Source organism: Sprattus sprattus, assembly GCF_963457725.1.
Source record: "Sprattus sprattus genome assembly, chromosome: 2".
NCBI lineage: Eukaryota > Metazoa > Chordata > Actinopteri > Clupeiformes > Clupeidae > Sprattus > Sprattus sprattus.
The window spans coordinates 6,430,933-6,449,746 of NC_137921.1; the positions used below are offsets into that span (position 1 = coordinate 6,430,933).

Consider the following 18,814-nt stretch of genomic DNA (forward strand, 5'->3'; position numbering starts at 1 on the left):
GTGTGCCAAAAATACCACCTATTCATACACATTTTCAATTCATAGACCTCAAATGCAAACAGATGTCAGCGATTTATTGCATTTCAGCCAAAACATTTAAATGCAAAAGTACAGTTACTTTGACAATCTGAATCCTACAAAAATATATATTTTCTGCCACAGAAAAAAACAACAACTTGACACTTCGGAATCTCCAACCCACTCAGCATGAACACGGAGAAAAAAAAATGAGTTTCAATGTGTTTGACTGGCTATCAGTGGTAGAAGTGCTCGTGTGTCAGAAGTATTCAAAACTGTGAGCTCATATGAAGCACCTGAATGTACGGTGTGTGTAGTGTAGTATTGGAGGTCATAATGTGTCATAACTTTGTGGTGTGAAGTCATATTGCTTTGAGAATAGGGTCTTCAGAATCCAATGCTTGAATCCTGATTTCCAAATTCCATTTTGTTACAATTTGTTTTGTGAAAGAGGTCAAAGGAGAAGAACAAGAGAGAGAGAGAGAAAAAAAAAGAAAAGATGAACAGAGGTAGGAGGAGGAGTAGAACAGACATAAACACAAATTTCAAACTTTCTCGAAGGGGAAGAGGTGTTTTTTCTGGCCGCGTTTCTCTCGTTTGCTGCCGGCTTGTTTGGGCGTCTCCTCCTCCTCCTGCCTGTTTTGGGGCCAGGAGCTGGCCAGTGAGGGGGCGTTTGTGGACGACGGTCCACCTCCCTCCTCCTCTGCCTCCTCTCCTGAAGACAGGCCGTCCACCCCTCCCTGCTCCCCCTGTCCAATCCCTGCTGGCTGCTGGATGAGGCCCTGTTGCCCGTAGCGACGCTTCAGCCTCTCTCGAATCAGAAGCCCTTTCACCAGCAGAGTCCAGTTTGACACGACACGCTTCTCCCGTTTCTGTTGGAGCCACAGGAACGCAAAGGCAGATTCATGAAACGCTGTGATGTGTTTATGGCACAAACAAACACACACACACACACACACACACAAAATGTACCAGAGAATGAGAGCAACTTTCTCTTTTATGAACACACTCAGTAGAAAATGCTGACACACACAAAACCACAGCTCCACTGAACACAATAAGTACTTAAGTATGCAACTGATTAGTAAAATTAGACAGAAATATATGGAGCTATTTATAATTAACACTGGCACTTGGTTTGGTAAAATGTACTTTTTTTCTGGGCATTATACAATATGTAGAACTCAGCCAAATACAATTAGTGTGCTTTAATGCATAAAGCCAGAATTGATATTCTAAGAATGCCTCGGTAAACAACTTTATCACCAATTCAATTTGCCCTGGGCTTTTAAGGCATCTCATTATCCATGAAAAAATACCTGAAAATGTGCTTACTTCCCCAATTGCTTTAACACACACAGGATTTCTGCATTTACCTCTATCTCCTTCTTCTGCTGAATCTCTTGCTCGTTCTCCCATGCCGCTCTTAAGATCTCTTCGTGTTCCTCACAAACAATGTACCCATCAGTACTGAAATAAACACGGATTCATTCGTTTACAGCTTGTTTGACATAGGTACAATGATCATGCAGCAGTCTCTGTTCTAACAACCACAGTCCCCCTTTATTGTTTTTTTCCTGCACGCATACTTACACTGCATGAGAGTAACCGCCGTGGAAGTCGAAACCGGTCACTGCTAAAGCACAGTCTATATCCAACTTCCTGGCTACTCGGTTCAGATTTGGCAAACGCAGGCTGACGCAGCCGATGGGCATCATGCAAGGTTTGAACATGTACACATTGCCAAAGTCATTGCGAGGGACCTGTAAAACACGTGCACACACACACACACACACACACACACACACACACACACACAATGCACTAGCCTTCAGCAACACAGAAAGTATCTTAATCCTACAACCTCTCAGAAACAAAAATCTACCCCCTTCTGTGACTGCTCTGTGCTGATACACTGAAATACACGCACTTGAGAGTTGTCCCACCTCCCTGAGACTGATACAGTGCTTTCACACTCAAACACAAGCACTTGACAGATGCCCCCCACACCCACACACACACACACACACACACACACACACACACACACACACACACACACACACACCTTTCCGTCCACAGCCACGGGAGGCTGGTACTCCTCCGTCTGCCACTCCCCAAACAGAGGGAGGTCCTTCTCCATCTTTTGTTCGGACATCATGCGAGCCTTCCGGGACTGGTTGGAGAATCCCTTCACCAGCTGCCACAAGGACAGCCACAGAGAGGAGAAACACGTGGTGGTGGTGGGAGGGGGACAGTGGGGGGGAGAGAGTTAGATCTACTTAAAGACATCTCCTCTTGTGGATATGATTCACACAGTCGGGCTCATCAAACTCTGTGAGCAACACTACAGAGATGTTCCCTTCAGAAGTTTATAAGCCTCAGACTTTAACCAGAGGGCAGGACGAGAAACTGCATTTGTTGTTAGATCTCTTGTTATTGCCAACTTGATATGCAGTTCAAAGCTAATGCTGTAACATATCGAACAGATGGTAGCTTTAAATTAAGGAGAGTGTTAGGAAGTTAAAGAAATAAGAGACTACAGCATATCTAAGCACATATGTAGCACATCTCATACACGGTAATTTAAAATTAAGAGTTGTCCTTTAAAGAGAGAGAGAGAGGACAAAATAAAGGATATAACTGGTGTGACGGCCCCGCCCCTTTTGGGTTGCTAGGCGTTCCTCTTGTTTTACAGATGATCTGCAGGTGGTTGGCTCGTCAGCTAGGGCTATTGGGAACACCTGGGACCGGTGTGCTATAAGAGCCAGTCCCCCTGAGACATGGTTAGATGGCCTGGAGATCCTGTCGGATTTGGACGGAAGCACGGCTGAGAGAGAAAGCCCGGTTACGAGAGAAAGCACGGTTACGAGGGAAAGCACGGTTACGAGAGGGAGAGGACGCGCTGTCCGGAGATCGGGATTCACACGCACTTGCACCGTTTCAAACATCCCATTCACTTTCACCGCATGCATACATTCACGACATCCGTACTGATTCACTGACTACCCCACTCCACTACCGTCTTGGAGGGTGCTATACCCATAGTCCTTGCAAAAGTACAATAAAAGCACTGTTAATAAACCTGGTGTGATGTTTATTTGTCATGGTTGAGAGCCCGACGTGACAAATATGGGGGCTTGTCCGTTTTTGGATTCGGAGGGTGCTTGGTGATTGTTCTCGTGGTGGCTGGGCCCGAGTTGAAAATCTACTGGACCAGGAAAGGTAAGTGAACGTGCTGGGTTAATTGTGTTTGACAAATTGTTCCCCTGTTAGGTGCAGCAGCGTTTCTCCTTGAGTTTCGCTGGTTTGTTTTTTTGGTGTGGGTAGTGCTGGGGTGAAAGCGGCTAGAGCAGTTGTCTCGGGAGCATCGCCGTGGTAGTGGGGTTGTTGCCAATAACTGGTCGCTCCCTCACGCCAGCGGTATCGAGTGCATAAGTACCCACCGCGAGTAATCACACGAAGACTAGGGTGAGTTAGGTAGCACTTGGGTAGGTAGATAGAGGGGACGCAATTGGTGTCGGGTAAACAGCCAGCGCGTTGACTACAGTGTTTATTGGTCTGGATAGTTTTAAACATGGCTCAGGTTGAGGAGTTTTTAAAGGCTCCATCGGACTTGTTGTTGGAGGACTGCACCAAGGACCAGTTATTGAAAATTGCGGATCATTTCCAGATTGTCATCAGTGACAGGAGGCTTAAAGAGACAGTGAGATCGATATTGAAGGCGAATTTACAGGAGCTGAAAGTGTTGCCGGGTAAGACAGGAGGCGTTGTTGATCGTGCTCCTGGTAGTGGTAGTTTTTCTTTTGAACAACAGAAGGAATTAATGTTGTTACAAATAGCTCAAGATGAGATGAGATACAAGACAGAGCAGGCTCGGATCAACTTGGAGCGAGATAAGATGAGTATGGTCTCAGACGGTAGGTTGAGCCTGGAAGCGGTTCAAGCGTTAGGGGGAGAGAGGGTCTCTTCTCATGTCCGACCTTCGCCGTTTGACCTGATAGGGAACTTGAAACTTGTTCCGAGGTTCAATGAGAGGGATCCGGAAACATTTTTTTCACTGTTTGAAAGGGTGGCGGACGCGAGGGCTTGGCCCGAGGCGGATCGCACGGTAATGCTCCAGTGTGTACTGACCGGGAAGGCGCAGGAGGCATTATCAGCGTTGTCTGTGGCAGACAGCCTGAGCTATAAGACTGTGAAAGACGCGGTGCTTAAAGTGTATGAGATGGTTCCGGAGGCTTATCGGCAGCGGTTTAGAGAGGGCAGGAAGGAGGATAGGCAGTCCTACCTTGAGTTTTCACGTGAGTTGGTGATTACTTTTAATCGTTGGCGCATAGCTTCTAGTGTGGAAACATTCGAGCAATTATGCGATCTGATCCTACTGGAACAGTTTAAGAATTCAGTTCCCTGTCCTATCGCCACCTACATCACAGAGCAACAATCTAAAACTGTTGGTGAGGCAGCCGCGTTAGCGGATCAGTATGCGTTGACACACCGCAGGGACTGGGTAAAGGTGCCTAGTGGTCCTAGGGATGGTGCGGTGGGTCGTGGAGGCCGGTCTGCGGGTTCAGTCATGCCTGAAGTGAATGGGGCAAATTGGCGTGATTTAGAAAGAGTGTGTCACTTCTGTGGTAAAAAGGGGCATGTGAAAGCGGACTGCTATGCTCTAAGGAGCCGGAATAAGCCGATGGAGGCTGCTGCATTAGCCGTGCCAGTGGTACGGGTGGTTTCAGAGCAACCTTCTCGTCAGGTGAGTGAGACCACGGACGAGGACGTTCCTCGTGAGTATTTGCCTTTTGTATCAGCTGGGTTCGTTTCTTTAACAAAGGACAGTGAGAAGGTGCCTGTTACTATTCTAAGAGATACCGGCGCACTAAGCTCATTTATTCTGGCATCAGTTCTTCCGTTTTCAGAGCAGTCTAATACTGGCGAGATGGCACTAGTGCGGGGTATGGGATTGTCCGTGGTGTCTGCTCCAGTGCACCGACTGCAGCTGTTTTCAGATTTGGTGCAGGGGGAAGTGTGCCTTGCAGTGCGCCCGGCGTTGCCGGTGGAAGGAATCCACCTTGTTCTTGGGAATAGGCTAGCTGGCGGGCATGGATGGTCGGATGTTCCTCCAAGCACGGTGGTGGGCTCTCCCCCTCGGTGAGTGGCAGTGACGGAGAGGGAAGAGTCTCATGGTTTGATCCGGCAGGTTAAGGGAACGAGTGTCTGTGTATCAGGCAGGTGTGTCTGTAAGGTATTGTCTGTGCATCAGGCATACCGGGGTGTTAGGTATGTCTGTTCATCAGGCAAGTAAGGTGGGGTCTGTGCATCAGGCCTGCCGGGGTGTTAGGTATGTCTGTTCATCAGGCAAGTAAGGTGGGGTCTGTGCATCAGGCCTGCCGGGGTGTGAGTTAGTGTCTGTTCAGCAGGCAAGTAAGGTGGGGTCTGTGCGTCAGGCCTGCCGGGGTGTGAGAGTGTCTGCACATCAGGCATGTGGTGTGTAAAGTGTTGCCTGTGATTCAGGCATGTAAATTGACTCAGGCCCGGTGGCGTAGCGCCTGTGGCTTGGAATTAGGGTTTAATATGTGTGGCGTTAACTTTTCCTCTTCCGCAGGCAGGGTATTAACAGGATCCTGGTACTAAGGTTGAGGGTAAGTGTTGCTTACAGGTGGTATGTCCATTTTGGAAAAAGCAAGTTGTTTTGGTTTTGATTTGTTTTGTTTTCGTGGTTCTGGTTAGAACCCCGTTCTTATGGGGGGGGGTGTGACGGCCCCGCCCCTTTTGGGTTGCTAGGCGTTCCTCTTGTTTTACAGATGATCTGCAGGTGGTTGGCTCGTCAGCTAGGGCTATTGGGAACACCTGGGACCGGTGTGCTATAAGAGCCAGTCCCCCTGAGACATGGTTAGATGGCCTGGAGATCCTGTCGGATTTGGACGGAAGCACGGCTGAGAGAGAAAGCCCGGTTACGAGAGAAAGCACGGTTACGAGGGAAAGCACGGTTACGAGAGGGAGAGGACGCGCTGTCCGGAGATCGGGATTCACACGCACTTGCACCGTTTCAAACATCCCATTCACTTTCACCGCATGCATACATTCACGACATCCGTACTGATTCACTGACTACCCCACTCCACTACCGTCTTGGAGGGTGCTATACCCATAGTCCTTGCAAAAGTACAATAAAAGCACTGTTAATAAACCTGGTGTGATGTTTATTTGTCATGGTTGAGAGCCCGACGTGACACTGGTACACACCTTGTATGGTACTTCTCCAATACGGACAGTCCGTGCCTCTTTGAGCCATGTGTCTTTGGAGTGTAGCGTGTGGATACAGTCCCTACAACAACACACACACACACACACACACACACACACACACACACACACACACACACACACACACACACACACACACACACACACACACACACACACACAAAAAAAAAAACATACACATGCATATGGGGCACAAACAAACACCTATTGTTAGCACAAACCAAACAAGATCCAAATATGTTAAATATGAAAATATCAAGATAATTCAGATAAAATGTAAAGACATGACATATAGCATAAATCTAAATACAAGTTGTGCTGTACAACATATCTACAATGGGCAAATCTCCACCCAAACTCTGAGCAGCCCTTGAGGAATAATCCCTAAAATAAATCAAAAGGTGCAAAGAGTACTCTTGGAGACGTGCTTGTGTATCCGACACACTTACCTGGAGTAGACAGGCTCCCCCCTGCAGTAGCCCAAGATGGCGGCCGTGGGGGGGTACAGGGCCTCATACTTCAGCTGGTGCCTCTGCAGGGCGTACAGAGGGTGGCTCTTATACTCCAGGATTGAAGTGGGCAAGGCCTTGCTCAGTAGTTTGGCCTCCAGCTGGAGTAAACAAAGGGATGCGTTATAGTGTGTGTTATATGCCAGCTGCATATGATATGAGTGTGTAAACATGTGAGTGTGTATATGCGCTACTGTGACTGGAGTGTGTGTGTGTGTGTGTGTGTGTGTGTGTGTGTTTGTGTGCTATTTGTTTAAGTGACTTACAGTAGAAGAGAGTTTGTGAATACACAGTATGTTTGTTTGTGTTTGTGTGTGTGTGTGTGTGTGTGTGTGTGTGTGTGTGAGGCCTGTGCTACCTCATTGTCCTCCTTCTTTTCTCTCTCCGAGTCGGGCGCTTCGTATATCTCCATCGTTTCGTCCCACCAGTCCTGGTCGATGCGGCGTTTCCGTGACGACGTGAGCCAGGTGGGGTCGTACCTCCTGCTCAGGTCCTTGATGTAGCCCTCCCCGTCGACGCCCACCACGTAGACCAGGGGCCGAGTGGCCTGAGCGGCGCACCTCTGCACCTGCCCCACCCCCTCCTCCACGTCCACACACACCCACCGGCCCGGCTCCTCCAGGTAGACCTCCAGCCACTCGTCGTTTCCCTTCCCCTCCCTCCTCTTCTTCTTCTTCCCAGTCTCCTCCTCCTCCTCATATTCATCCTCCTCTTCACTCTTTATCTCCTTCTTGGTCTTCTTTGCCCCACTTGACCTCCTTGGGGCGCGGCTTTTGCCCTTTGCTACCCCTTTGCCCTTTCCCCCCCGCCCCTTCATCTTTCCTCCTCCTCCTTCTTCCTCCTCCTCCTCCTCACTGTCACCCCCACTGCTCAGCTGGAACTCCTCTTCGCTGCCTCCGTCCGCCTCCTCCTCCTCACTGCTCTCCTCTTTGTAGCTCACCTTTGAGGCTATCCTGCGTCTCGTCGAGTTTTTTGGACGCTGCCCCGTCACCTCCGTCTCTCCATGTGTCTTCTTCGGCCTCTTCCCTCCCCTCTCAGTCTTTCCTTCCCCTTTGCCGGACGTGGCCGGACGCTTGGACCCAGGGGAGAATTTCGCCTCTGGAGAGGTCTTCTCTGAGGGTTTCTTCTTTCCGGGGCTCTGGCTTTTATCAGCAGGAGACTTGGAGGTTTTAGGTTTGTCCTGGGGTACAAAGGGAAATACCGTCAGGAAGAATCGTGTAGAATCACTACTACACATTACCGTTCAAACAGTTGGAAGAAACCATAAGAACCATGACAGAACACCTACACACATGCATATATAAAATAATCTCTATAATTCAAAGATGGTCTAAATTGGCAAGTATTTACATTTATACTCAAACACAAAGAAGGCATATGTGGTTGCTAAGGATACACACCTTGGCAGGAGGCGGTTTGATTGGCAGGGGCTGCAGAGACAGCACCAGCCTGCAGAACAGCTGTAGCGACCTCAGCACCAACAGGAACAACTGCAGAGAGGAGAGGACAGCGGGGTCAAAGGTGACATCTAAAACACCACGACAACCTGCTTCGTTGGCATAATGTGAATACTAATGACACCAAAGCGCAAGCATGATGCAGTTATTAACCATCGGAAAAAACAGCAAAAAAATGTATGTAAATCTAAATAGTCTTAAGAGTTCAGCTCAACCTATTGTCTTTACACTCAGGCTTGTCTGTTTGTCTTGCTAACTTCCACCAGACTCAGGCACTACAGGAGTCCTCCCCTTGCCTTTGAAAATAACTAAAATAACAAACGGTAAAAATAACTGGCAGTCAGGGATGCCTGCCTCAGCTGGGTCATGTTGGAACTCCAGCTGCTTGTGAGAGAACCCGAGGAGAGGCCTAAAGATAAGTTTTCACTGAGCTATAGCTTTCATGTTTTTCTGACCCTTATAAGAGGGCAAAAGCAGGAAACCACAGAACGTCTAGTTAATAAATACAAAACCCCATATGAAACTTTTATGTTCATTTAATCTCCAGTGCTCGTGGCTTCTTACGTGAGTCATCTCCTCGTGGTTTCTTACGGTCAGGCTCCCCAGTCTTCTCTCCAGCACCGTTCTCAGCTCCTGACCCCGCCCCGTCTCCTCGGGCAGCTCAGGGTTCAGCGTGAAGGTGTCCCGAAACCTGCAGAGAAGGGTGAAAAACACGCACCTTCACATACAATAGTGGTACATGCCTATCTTGTGCAATTTTATTGTATTGGCGCTATATAAATACAATTGAATTGAATTGAATAACTGCACTCAAACACAGACTAAACATCTGTGGTTGCTAAGGAGACACACATCTTGGCCGAGGGGAAGTGTGGCTGACAGAGAACAGACAGAAGGCCACATACTGTAAGTGACACGTAGCTTAGTCCCGCCAGGATCAGACAACACACAGAAGGCCACATACTGCAAGTGACACATAACTTAGTCCCGACAAAATCCTGGAAAGCTTGGTTATGATTGCTGCAGAAAAATTAGCGCAACTAATTATGGTGCGCTTAAAATTGGGGTGATTTAGAGTTAAATAAAATATATATACCCCATAATTTACTTTAAATGTACATGGGTAAAAGAAATGGCACTGAAGTCCAGAGGGCACTATGTGGTTATTCACCAGGAAGGATATTATAAATGAGCCATTAGTGAGAACTTAAAGTGTAGTTACACTCATTTTCACAATGCAGTCATGGCATTTGTGAATTCAGGCTTATTTGGAATGCAGAAATTCCATGCGATAATAAGAAACATTGCAATTGTGGGAAATCCTAGAATTTGGAAAATCACAAGCTCGCAAAATCCTGTAGGGACTGGCAGGTAACTTACACACAATTCCACCTCAATACTGCATGAAAACTCACTTACCACTTTAAAAGGTCATTGAGAAATATGGTGTCGACCCGACGGATAGCTGCAGTGAAGTGGGAGGGCATGAGGGACAAAGTAATGGCTATGAGATCTGGTTCTCTGCACACATGGTTCCGGAATATTCCATTGGCCAGCAAACACAGCACATGAACCTGAGGCACACAATGCATTATGAGTGTTGAAGTTGCTACATGATAACAATAAAAAGTAAATAAATCAATAAAGTAAAGTAGGCCAATTGACAAAACGTAGAGGCATAACCTATCCATCATTTACTGTGACAAAGCACATAATGAATTCTATATCTAAATCAATACCCAGTCACAGACTGTTGATCACAGCCAACTCGGCAGCAGTTCCACACATAAACTCCTCGTTCCAACAGGAAGTTATCCAATCAGGTGAAAAGGGTCTACCTTGTGTGTGTCTTCCACTAGGTCCTTGTTGAAGCGTTTCATCATCCGACGCAGGTAGCTCTCAAACTCTGTCTTCCTCTTCTCCCTGATGACACAGGACAACTTCTTAGAGCCTTTCGTGCAGGTATCAGAGATATCAAGATACTGGAAGAAAGATAAGCACCCGGCAGAATAGGCATGCCGTGTTGTTCTCTCCCTGATAAGGCCAGGACTGGATGTGTTAAGAATGCATCTGCCTCATCCTGAGCTGTGCCCACCGATAACGAACCCAGTCTGCTACTCAAAATTGTGAAATGTACAGGTATTCTGGTTATCTTTTCCAAAACATTTCAATATTATCTACCAACAAGCGATCATTTCATAACCTTTCAAAATCTTTCAACCACAATGTAATATCCATCATCAGGTAAAGGTACCACTTGGACTTTTTGAGCAGGTTTGAACAGGCAAGGCCCAGTTTTATCCAGGAATAGTCCCAGAGTACTAGTATTTATACTCTTGACCCACTGACCCATTTCTCACTGTGTTGACACAGCACCGGCGCTATGGGAATGGAAGTGTGTGTATTTTGACAAGTGTGTAGTGCTCCTCACTTCTGTTGTCTCCTGCGTGCGATTTCTGGGGTTTCAATCTCAATCTCCACAGGCTCAGATGGAATCGTCGGCTCCGCAGGAGCAACGGGACCCAACGGCCCTGTTAGCTCTGAGGAGGAGGAGGAGGAGGAGAGGAGGAGGAGGAGGACAAAACAGAAAAAGGGGTAAAATGAGAGGGAAGGAAGATGGAGGAGGAGGCGAAGAAGAACAGATGAAAGAGTAAGACACAACCAGACAGACAGAGACATAAACACTGTACCAACAACTACAAAGGGATCCGCAGGATGACATATAGCAGAGATGCCCAATCCTTCACCGCAGTGCTTCCCTTCTGACACCTTAGTTCCACATACACACTGGTAGTCCTGGCCACCATGTGCCCTTGTCAGGTGTGAGAGAGCCCATCTAAGTGCCAGAGGCATGGGCCGCTGACCAATATATAACAACAGCCCACACAGACAACAAATCAGCACCGGGTGACAAAACTGTTAAGGTATTATATTAGAAAATCACTGTTATTTCGGCATTATGAGGTTTACTTGCAGCATACATCTTCCCTGTCTTGTGTCTACTGCACTGTGGGAGACACGCCGTGTATCTCATCAACTTGGTGTTAGATTCAGGTAGATATAAAGGTTTTAGTTTATTTCATATGCCTCATAGCAATGGCCCTTCCTGTGAATATGCATGTGGGCCACACAGACGGTCGTCAGGCCTGTTTCCTTCCTGACCATTTGGTAATGGTATATCAAAGAATATCCTGTCTTTTGTCTTAAAGACAGCAGGAGATCAATGGTTGTCAGGACCCCAGACAGACATTGAATTAACTTAGACTTAATTGGGTAAGACCAAATAAGGTAACTTCCTACTCTCATTTATGGACACACCTTTATTGTTTGCATGTTAATTATGTACTATAAGGGCCACAACCCTCCATAATGTCATTGAAAGGATTCTATCGTTTACCGCGACTTACGAGTTGATTGTGTGATGCGTTGGAATAAAGTATTATAAGCTATACATCTTTCCCGAGTTTCCTGACTCTCTGCAACCGAACCTTGGATTAAGGATAACAGAACAAGCGTACTTCTTCAATTGGTGTTTCCACCCAGTTTCACGATAAAGGAAGCTGGAACCTACCAGGAGAATATCTTCTCAACTCAAACGGTGAGTGCATCTTTTATTTATCGCTGAAAAAAAAGGACAGAAAAAGTACTGTATAACCCATTGCAGGAGAACAGGACTCGTAAGAGGGCCCGCATTGTGATCGTGTTGTTCCGAGACAGATCATTTTGTGCGTAATGTTACTAGTTTGGTGAACATTTTTATATTGACGGAGATTTCCGTGTCGGATTTATATTTTGGAACTATTAAGAGGGCCTGCAAGTGATTTTTAATTCCCGAGACGGATCATTTTGCAAGTAATGTTACAGTTATCATAATTGTAGACATTGTGCATTAACGGACGTCGTTTCCGTGTTGTAGTATGTGTTTGAGATACCTGAATTTACTCTGTTTATACTGATAAATTGGATACCTCTCTCGGGAAAACCATACAAGTTTTCGAGCTAATATTGAACTAACGTTTGATTCATTGTTTGGGACTAAGGTCCAGGCGCAGATATTTCCAGCAGACCTAGGCTACTGAATGTATGCAGGGTGAACGTTAAGTTGACTGCAATCGTTAGCTATTTGCGTAGCGTGGAATTTTAAACTGATGCACTTTTGTTTTGACTAATTTAAGTGGAAAATTTAAAATTACATTGTTTGTTATATAGTTTCCGTGTTGTGAGATAAACAATAAGAAAAAATGACTGGAAAGAATACAAAGCCCACTACTAAGAAAGGTGGACGGGCTGTGCCCGACATTGATTCTGAAACCATAACCACCTCAGTGAAAGGTTTCCTGAATAATCATTTGAAGGTAGATGACGTTCAAAGGAAACTAGAGACGAAATATGAGATTGTGATTGGCAATGATAACTTGTGGCCTATGGATGACGTGAAACGTGCGTGGGGAAATATGCAACGTTTGTCTGATAAGGATAAAATACCATACGCGTTGGTAATTCTGAGTCAAGTTACGCGTAAGAATAAGGCCATTCAAAAGGTCGAATTTGAGAAAGAGTTGTCCCAGTTAAAACATGAAAAGTCTGAGTTGGATAGACAAATACTTGTTGAGAAGAATAAGGTCAGAGCTTTGGCGGAGGACGTGAGATTAATGAAGGCGGAGAAAACGAAAATGGCACAGGTTGCTGTTAGTGACAAACCCACTTTACATGGCGAGACCCTTTACCCTTTTAATGAAATGAGGGAGGCGGCGCAGACAGAAATGCGAGAGATTCTGCAATCAGCCATGGGCCCCCATAGCGACGGCGATGTGAGTGAGGACAATGATGACGGAACGAGTTTGAACGGCCTAGTCAAATTGAGACCAATAACAACCAAACGTGCTGGGGGGGACATAGTGCACAGCTATAAACCCGCAAAACCCCAGGACATCGACTCATGGTCCAAAAATATACAACATCCCCGTAAATCGGGAATGGAGGCATGGGCCAAAATAAACCGGTTGCGCCATATATACCAACTACATCCACTAGATGGCGTAGCTATGATGTGCACTGTTCTTAACGTTTCCGAAGCAAACAAGCTCAGGCGAGATGTTGAAGGTGGTTTGGGAGAAAACCAACAGAAAATAGACGACGGTTGGGACACTATTACACTTACAGTATTACCAATAACTACTGCACTACTATCATCATCAGTGTCCTGGTTGCCACTAGGAATGTGAAAAATGATTGAAATCTCATTCAATCTCTGACTGAAACTAAAATATATACTGTATATAATTATAATATAACTGGTAGCCTACGTGTAACTGACACAAAGGAAACTGAAAATCACTTGAGAAACCATCTACATTCAAGTCACCCAGCAGAAGAGGACACCTAGAGACAAAATGGACACTCCTCAGGGGTGCAATCGGCACCCACCATGGGGGTGAGAGAACACTACTGAGGGGGTGAGAGAACACTACTCAAAGAGGGGAGGGGAGAGGACACAGTACAGCACACTGGCACAGTCACTAACCTTCCACCTCCTCCCAATCGCCATCTTCGTCACTGTCATCCTCACACTCATCATCTTCATCTTCCTTTTTGGTCTCAGTTCTCTCTGCCCCCGATGCAACAGACACAGTGGGTTTTATGAAGTCATCATCGTCAGCATCGACTATCATGGCTTCAGGCTCCTCTTTCATCAGCTGGTCCTGGAAGTATTTGCTGGTGTGCTTCTTGGCAGGGGAACCATCGGCTTTCTTGGAAGTTTGGGATCTGGCTTTGGATTTCTTGGGGATCTCCTTGACTCCATTTTCTGATGGGATAATATTACATGTAGTGTTACATGTGGGACTGCTAGACTCCGTGTATTTGAGCAGAATATTAGAGCGAAACATGAATATGACAGGATATTCTAGTGAGCGCACAAATGGATCTATCGTAACATTATAGTAACCGCATTCTAATTTAACACACTGTTACACATGCCGTTACAATCAGGAAACGACAAGGCGTGTGTTTAAGAGAATGCACATTTCAGCAAGAGATATGCACGAGCAGTCATGCAGGGGGTGCGACCCAGGTGCTGCAACCCAGGTGCTGCACGAGCAACTGCAACCGTCTGACACAACAGTGTGAGCCGAATTTGACCTACATGGTTAATGGCGTATAAAATAGGACACAATGAACAAGAAGCCTGATTTGAGTGTAAGTTGTTTGCACCGATATTCACTAATCATGCAGATGTGGGGTTCACAGGATAGGTCACTTATTTTGTTCTCGCCAGAGTTGTTGTGGTAGTGGTGGGTTAGGTGGCTTTATTGCAAGTCTTGCAGTAGTCAATTCGTTTGAAGTGACGCAAATAGTCTATTAGCATATTGCAATTTGTATACCAACCGATAAACATCGTTCTGTAGGTAGAATCAGTAAGGGTACGTTGATTAACGTTCGGTGTTAATATTACCTGCAATCTTCTTCTGAGATGCCTTTCTGGCTCCGACATTACCCTTAGCGACTTGCTTCAGTTTCTTTGTTGTGTTGCTTTTCACCGCAACATCTCCTGGTCCCTTATGTTTGGCCATGCCGCTGACTATCCGATGTCACAGTGTATCAATAGTTGGTCATGGCATAAACATAACAGGCTGGCACTACACTGACAGAAGACAACCACATGTACAAGTTGTGTAATTTCATATCCGCCAGTTATTCAACACAACAATGCCTCATGGAACATTTATTGTGTCGTTCGTCCTACTCGGTACGGTAAGGTGTCCCACATAGCCTACGTCATATCCGTATATAGTCATGTTCAAGACGCAGCGCGAAATAGTTATATTGGAGAATAGACGGTCTTTCGTTATATCAAGTGACTGTCTTCGATTGGAAATCCAATTTTCCTGATTGGTAACACATTATAACCAGTTCCCTAAATATAAAACCTATACCTTACCCTCAGTTTTCAAATGTTTCTCCTAACTGTAAAGTGTGAACACACATTTCAAATCGTTTAACAATCAATTCAATAGGCTAGGTGCACGAAATACTCAGTGTGGGCTGTTTGTTTCCTGTTTAGCCAGGTGTGTTTGAACCTGCCACTATTCTTAATGTAATTAGTGTCTACACGTCCTTCTTTATCGTAACGCTGATTCACTAGGTGCAACACCTAACCAGGTCCGTGTAGACGCTAATTACATTCAGAATAGCGGCAGGTTCAAATACACCTGGCTAAACAGGAAACAAACTGCCCACACTGAGTATTTCGTGCACCTAGCCTATAAGCTCAAAGCATCACCATCTAAATTCAAGGAGCACCGCTTTATCATGGTGGACAAACTAAGTCACTAAATTATAAACGCATCAATTAGCACATCTATCAGAATTGCAGAATCAGTAAATAAGGGGTATTTGTGTGTCAATATGCTTTAGCAAGACACTAGAGGGGTTTCCAGAGGAGGACAAGCACAAAGAGGATGAAGAGAGAGAGACTACGATATCAAAGACAAGTGTCATTATGATCATTCATCATGTTTTCATGGGATGACTATGATGAAGCTGGCCAATGGGTGCGGGCAAACCTCACAGTGAACTTACAAGTGCACCCAATTTTCAACATAATTTGTATTGCTGTTATTGCACCTGTATTGTAGGCTACTGTAAAATGTAGTGCCCATTAGACTGCTTTGGTTCGTATCTGGTTCAGTCACCATCCAAGGTTCGTCACATATATATTTCCCATTTCTCAATGCTTTTGAGGATATGTTCTCAGTGTAGATAATGCAAATCAGAACATATTTCTCACTGTAATTTGGCAAAGGTAAACATCTTGTTATTCTGAATCAGTCTAGAGAGGAGTTACATCGTGTGATGCTGATGCAGACCAGAGAGTTACAGTATTGAGAATTATGCTGAGTAGTTTCATTCATATATTTATACTTTATACTTATACTTTATTTACATATTTATATTTTTCTTTTACTGTAAAATTGCTGCATTTGTGTTTATCTTCTCATATTGATTTTTCTCTCAATCAGCACTTGTTTGTTTGCTAGAGACAAAACATGAAAAAATGTCCTGATCATCAGTGTGACCAAATTAGACATAAGACCTTCTTGTAGAAAAACAACAAATCTTACACTCATATTTTGGGTACGTTTTTTGTTTTTTTACCTTTACATTTATAGGACATTTTAGTCGAATAAATCAAATTAATATTGTTATGTGATCCAGTTCAACGTCAAAGTCTACTATCATGCCGTTGCCCTTAGCGATAGCCTGTGCTAGTGGTTCGAGGGAAACATCTGTCTGATGAGAAGGTCAAAAACACAATTAACCTTAAAGTAATGGAGCTTAATTGTCAATCTGACTTTGTTTTACTTCCTATTTTTTTGTGTGTATATAGTTAATTATTATTATAAGTATAATAATTAATACTTGTTCTCAACACTGTTTAGTTATATTTAAGAATCTTCTTCCCGACGTTCTTTCATGGAGACTCAATGGAGCATAAAATAGGCCAAGGTCTGGTTGAAATCCTATATGGGCTTATTTGAATAGCCTTTATGATACTGTTAAATAAGTCATGTTCATCAGTTGTACGAGTGTCAGTTATGTTTTATTCTCTTACATGCAGACCCATGAATAGGCCAGTGATGTATTAGACATAGATCATTAGTGCAGATGTGTACCATACCATTCATGTGAATAAAATGTATTTCTGTAGTTGAAGTAATTCATTTATTTATATACTCATGCAAGTGTTACAGAAATCCATTTCTAGCTAATGCCGTCACATTTTGTCCACAGGTTCTTTGCAAATATGTAGCAACATTACCCATGCAGTGTCAGAACGTTAGACAACAAAGTCGTGTGTGGATGTATTATTTAATTCTTATATTATAGTAAATACCTAGACACAAGAAATGGTGGAAATTAAGATGTTGAAGGTTAATTGTAATAGCTGCAAAATCTAAAATTCCATGACTCACCATGACTCACTTCAGGAGACACAGAGGATGAAGTGGTGATGACAGTTTATTTGGAGATTATCATGAGGCTCTTGTGGCTCACTAGACTGACTAGCGGCACCGCTGATGCCCCTGCAGCCACCATGCCCGCTCCTCTTCCGCCTGTGATGCCCGCTCCCACTCACTTTCAACAGCTACTGTATGTATTGGACTGGACTAAATGTATTACATATATAAAGTTATCATCCCCCCTCCAGATCTGAAGTGATTTGCCACATGTCCAGTTCTACATCATCAGCGGTGAGTCTCTCCAAATGATTGCCCATCCGGGCAGTGCCATGATGTCTGTGCTCCCCAACAAACAGTGCCAGTCTCTCCTTACTGCCCAGGTGGCGGCTGAGTCTGGCTGTAATTTGGTATGAATTTGGCATGTCGAGGCCAGATCGGGGCCAGATCAATTTTGCAGTCATCGATTACATTTGGATGGGAGCAGGATTACTAATATACTCAATATCCCTCTTTCTTAGTCTTCACAGTTACTATCGTTCAGTTTAGTTTCCAACTCTGACTGTTGCCACAATAGCTATGACAAAAATAATCTTCAAAAACATTAGTCATTGATTTGTACTGAAAGCATTGTTATCCAAAAGGTCCCCGAGATACAGCTGTGTGTGTAGTTAAACTGTAGGTCTACCTGCCAAAAGCTCGTAAATAGTGAATGCCAATTTGTATCAGCTTCAAAACATCCATTTCCTCAAACTTTGTAAATACCAATGGTACTACTTAGGCTATCAAAACTGTGTTTTCATTCATCACACTATTTTTCAAAGAGATGAAAAGGCTCTGTGCTTTCAGTAAGCCTTTTCTCCAAAGGATTTCAACAACAAAACATTTTTCTACCATCAATATATTGAGCGGAGCAGGCCTCACTTACGTAAGTGGCAGAAAAAGTTGTTGCAATAACAAGACCACACCCCTAGAGGGCAGTGTTGTGTAAGTTAACGTTCAAGGCCAAGGACAGGGAATTCCCTCACCGAACACCCACTTCAGAGACCTGCATTACAGGATGCCTTGATGTTATTAACAGACCATTATGATGACAGATTCAGGATAGTCTTTGTATTTGAATCTGTGTCGTCACCTTGTTGCTCCACTGTTGTGGCAGGTCTCACAGGGAAATAATGTCATTAAAACAAATCAGTCTCACGCCAACCTCTCACAGTCACCCATGTCTGGCAGTTATCACCAGGTGAGCAAACACATTCACATCGTCTTCTATATTTCCAAGTTCCTACTCATGGTAAACTTTAAAACTGGTTATTTATTTGGTTCCTGCATTAGGTTAATGTCCCTGCTTCAACTGTAAAGAGCATCTGAGTCCCTAGGTACTGATTAGGGGTTGGAATGTAAATCTAGAAATGATCCCACCCGAGTTGAAGCATCCTATCGACAATGAGGCAAGGGCTTCTGTGATCTTTTAATGCCAAGTATAACAGGTTATATATAGAATCCCTTAATGAGGTTTCGGCGCTGTTTGATTTCCCTTAATGACCACAGAGGTCATCTTAAGGTTCTGCTGAACAAAAACCTTGAGAAACGATGCTCACCTGTACCT

The 18,814-nt window shown here is 44.7% G+C and overlaps 1 protein-coding gene across 1 annotated transcript; it reads right to left on the minus strand.

Moving 5' to 3' along the window:
• Window positions 1-114: 114 nt before the first annotated feature.
• Window positions 115-14,932, minus strand: xpc (xeroderma pigmentosum, complementation group C). The gene is made up of 14 exons (XM_080832217.1): window positions 14,700-14,932; window positions 13,770-14,051; window positions 10,677-10,785; window positions 10,084-10,168; window positions 9,665-9,819; window positions 8,810-8,936; window positions 8,189-8,278; window positions 7,147-7,968; window positions 6,729-6,889; window positions 6,259-6,340; window positions 2,087-2,218; window positions 1,612-1,781; window positions 1,395-1,488; window positions 115-890 (listed from the first exon to the last, which is right to left on the minus strand). The coding sequence occupies exons 1-14, from the start codon at window positions 14,815-14,817 to the stop codon at window positions 564-566; spliced, it is 2,754 nt and encodes a 917-aa protein (XP_080688343.1). The 5' UTR covers window positions 14,818-14,932; the 3' UTR covers window positions 115-563.
• Window positions 14,933-18,814: the final 3,882 nt, after the last annotated feature.

Coding starts and splice junctions, on each gene's coding strand:
- xpc (XM_080832217.1), bottom strand. CDS start 14,817: ATGGCCAAACATAAGGGACCAGGAGATGTTGCGGTGAAAAGCAACACA. Junction 6,890..7,146: donor AAAAGAAGGAGGACAATGAG/GTAGCACAGGCC, acceptor TGTTTACTCCAG/CTGGAGGCCAAACTACTGAG. Junction 1,489..1,611: donor GGCGGTTACTCTCATGCAGT/GTAAGTATGCGT, acceptor TGTTTATTTCAG/TACTGATGGGTACATTGTTT.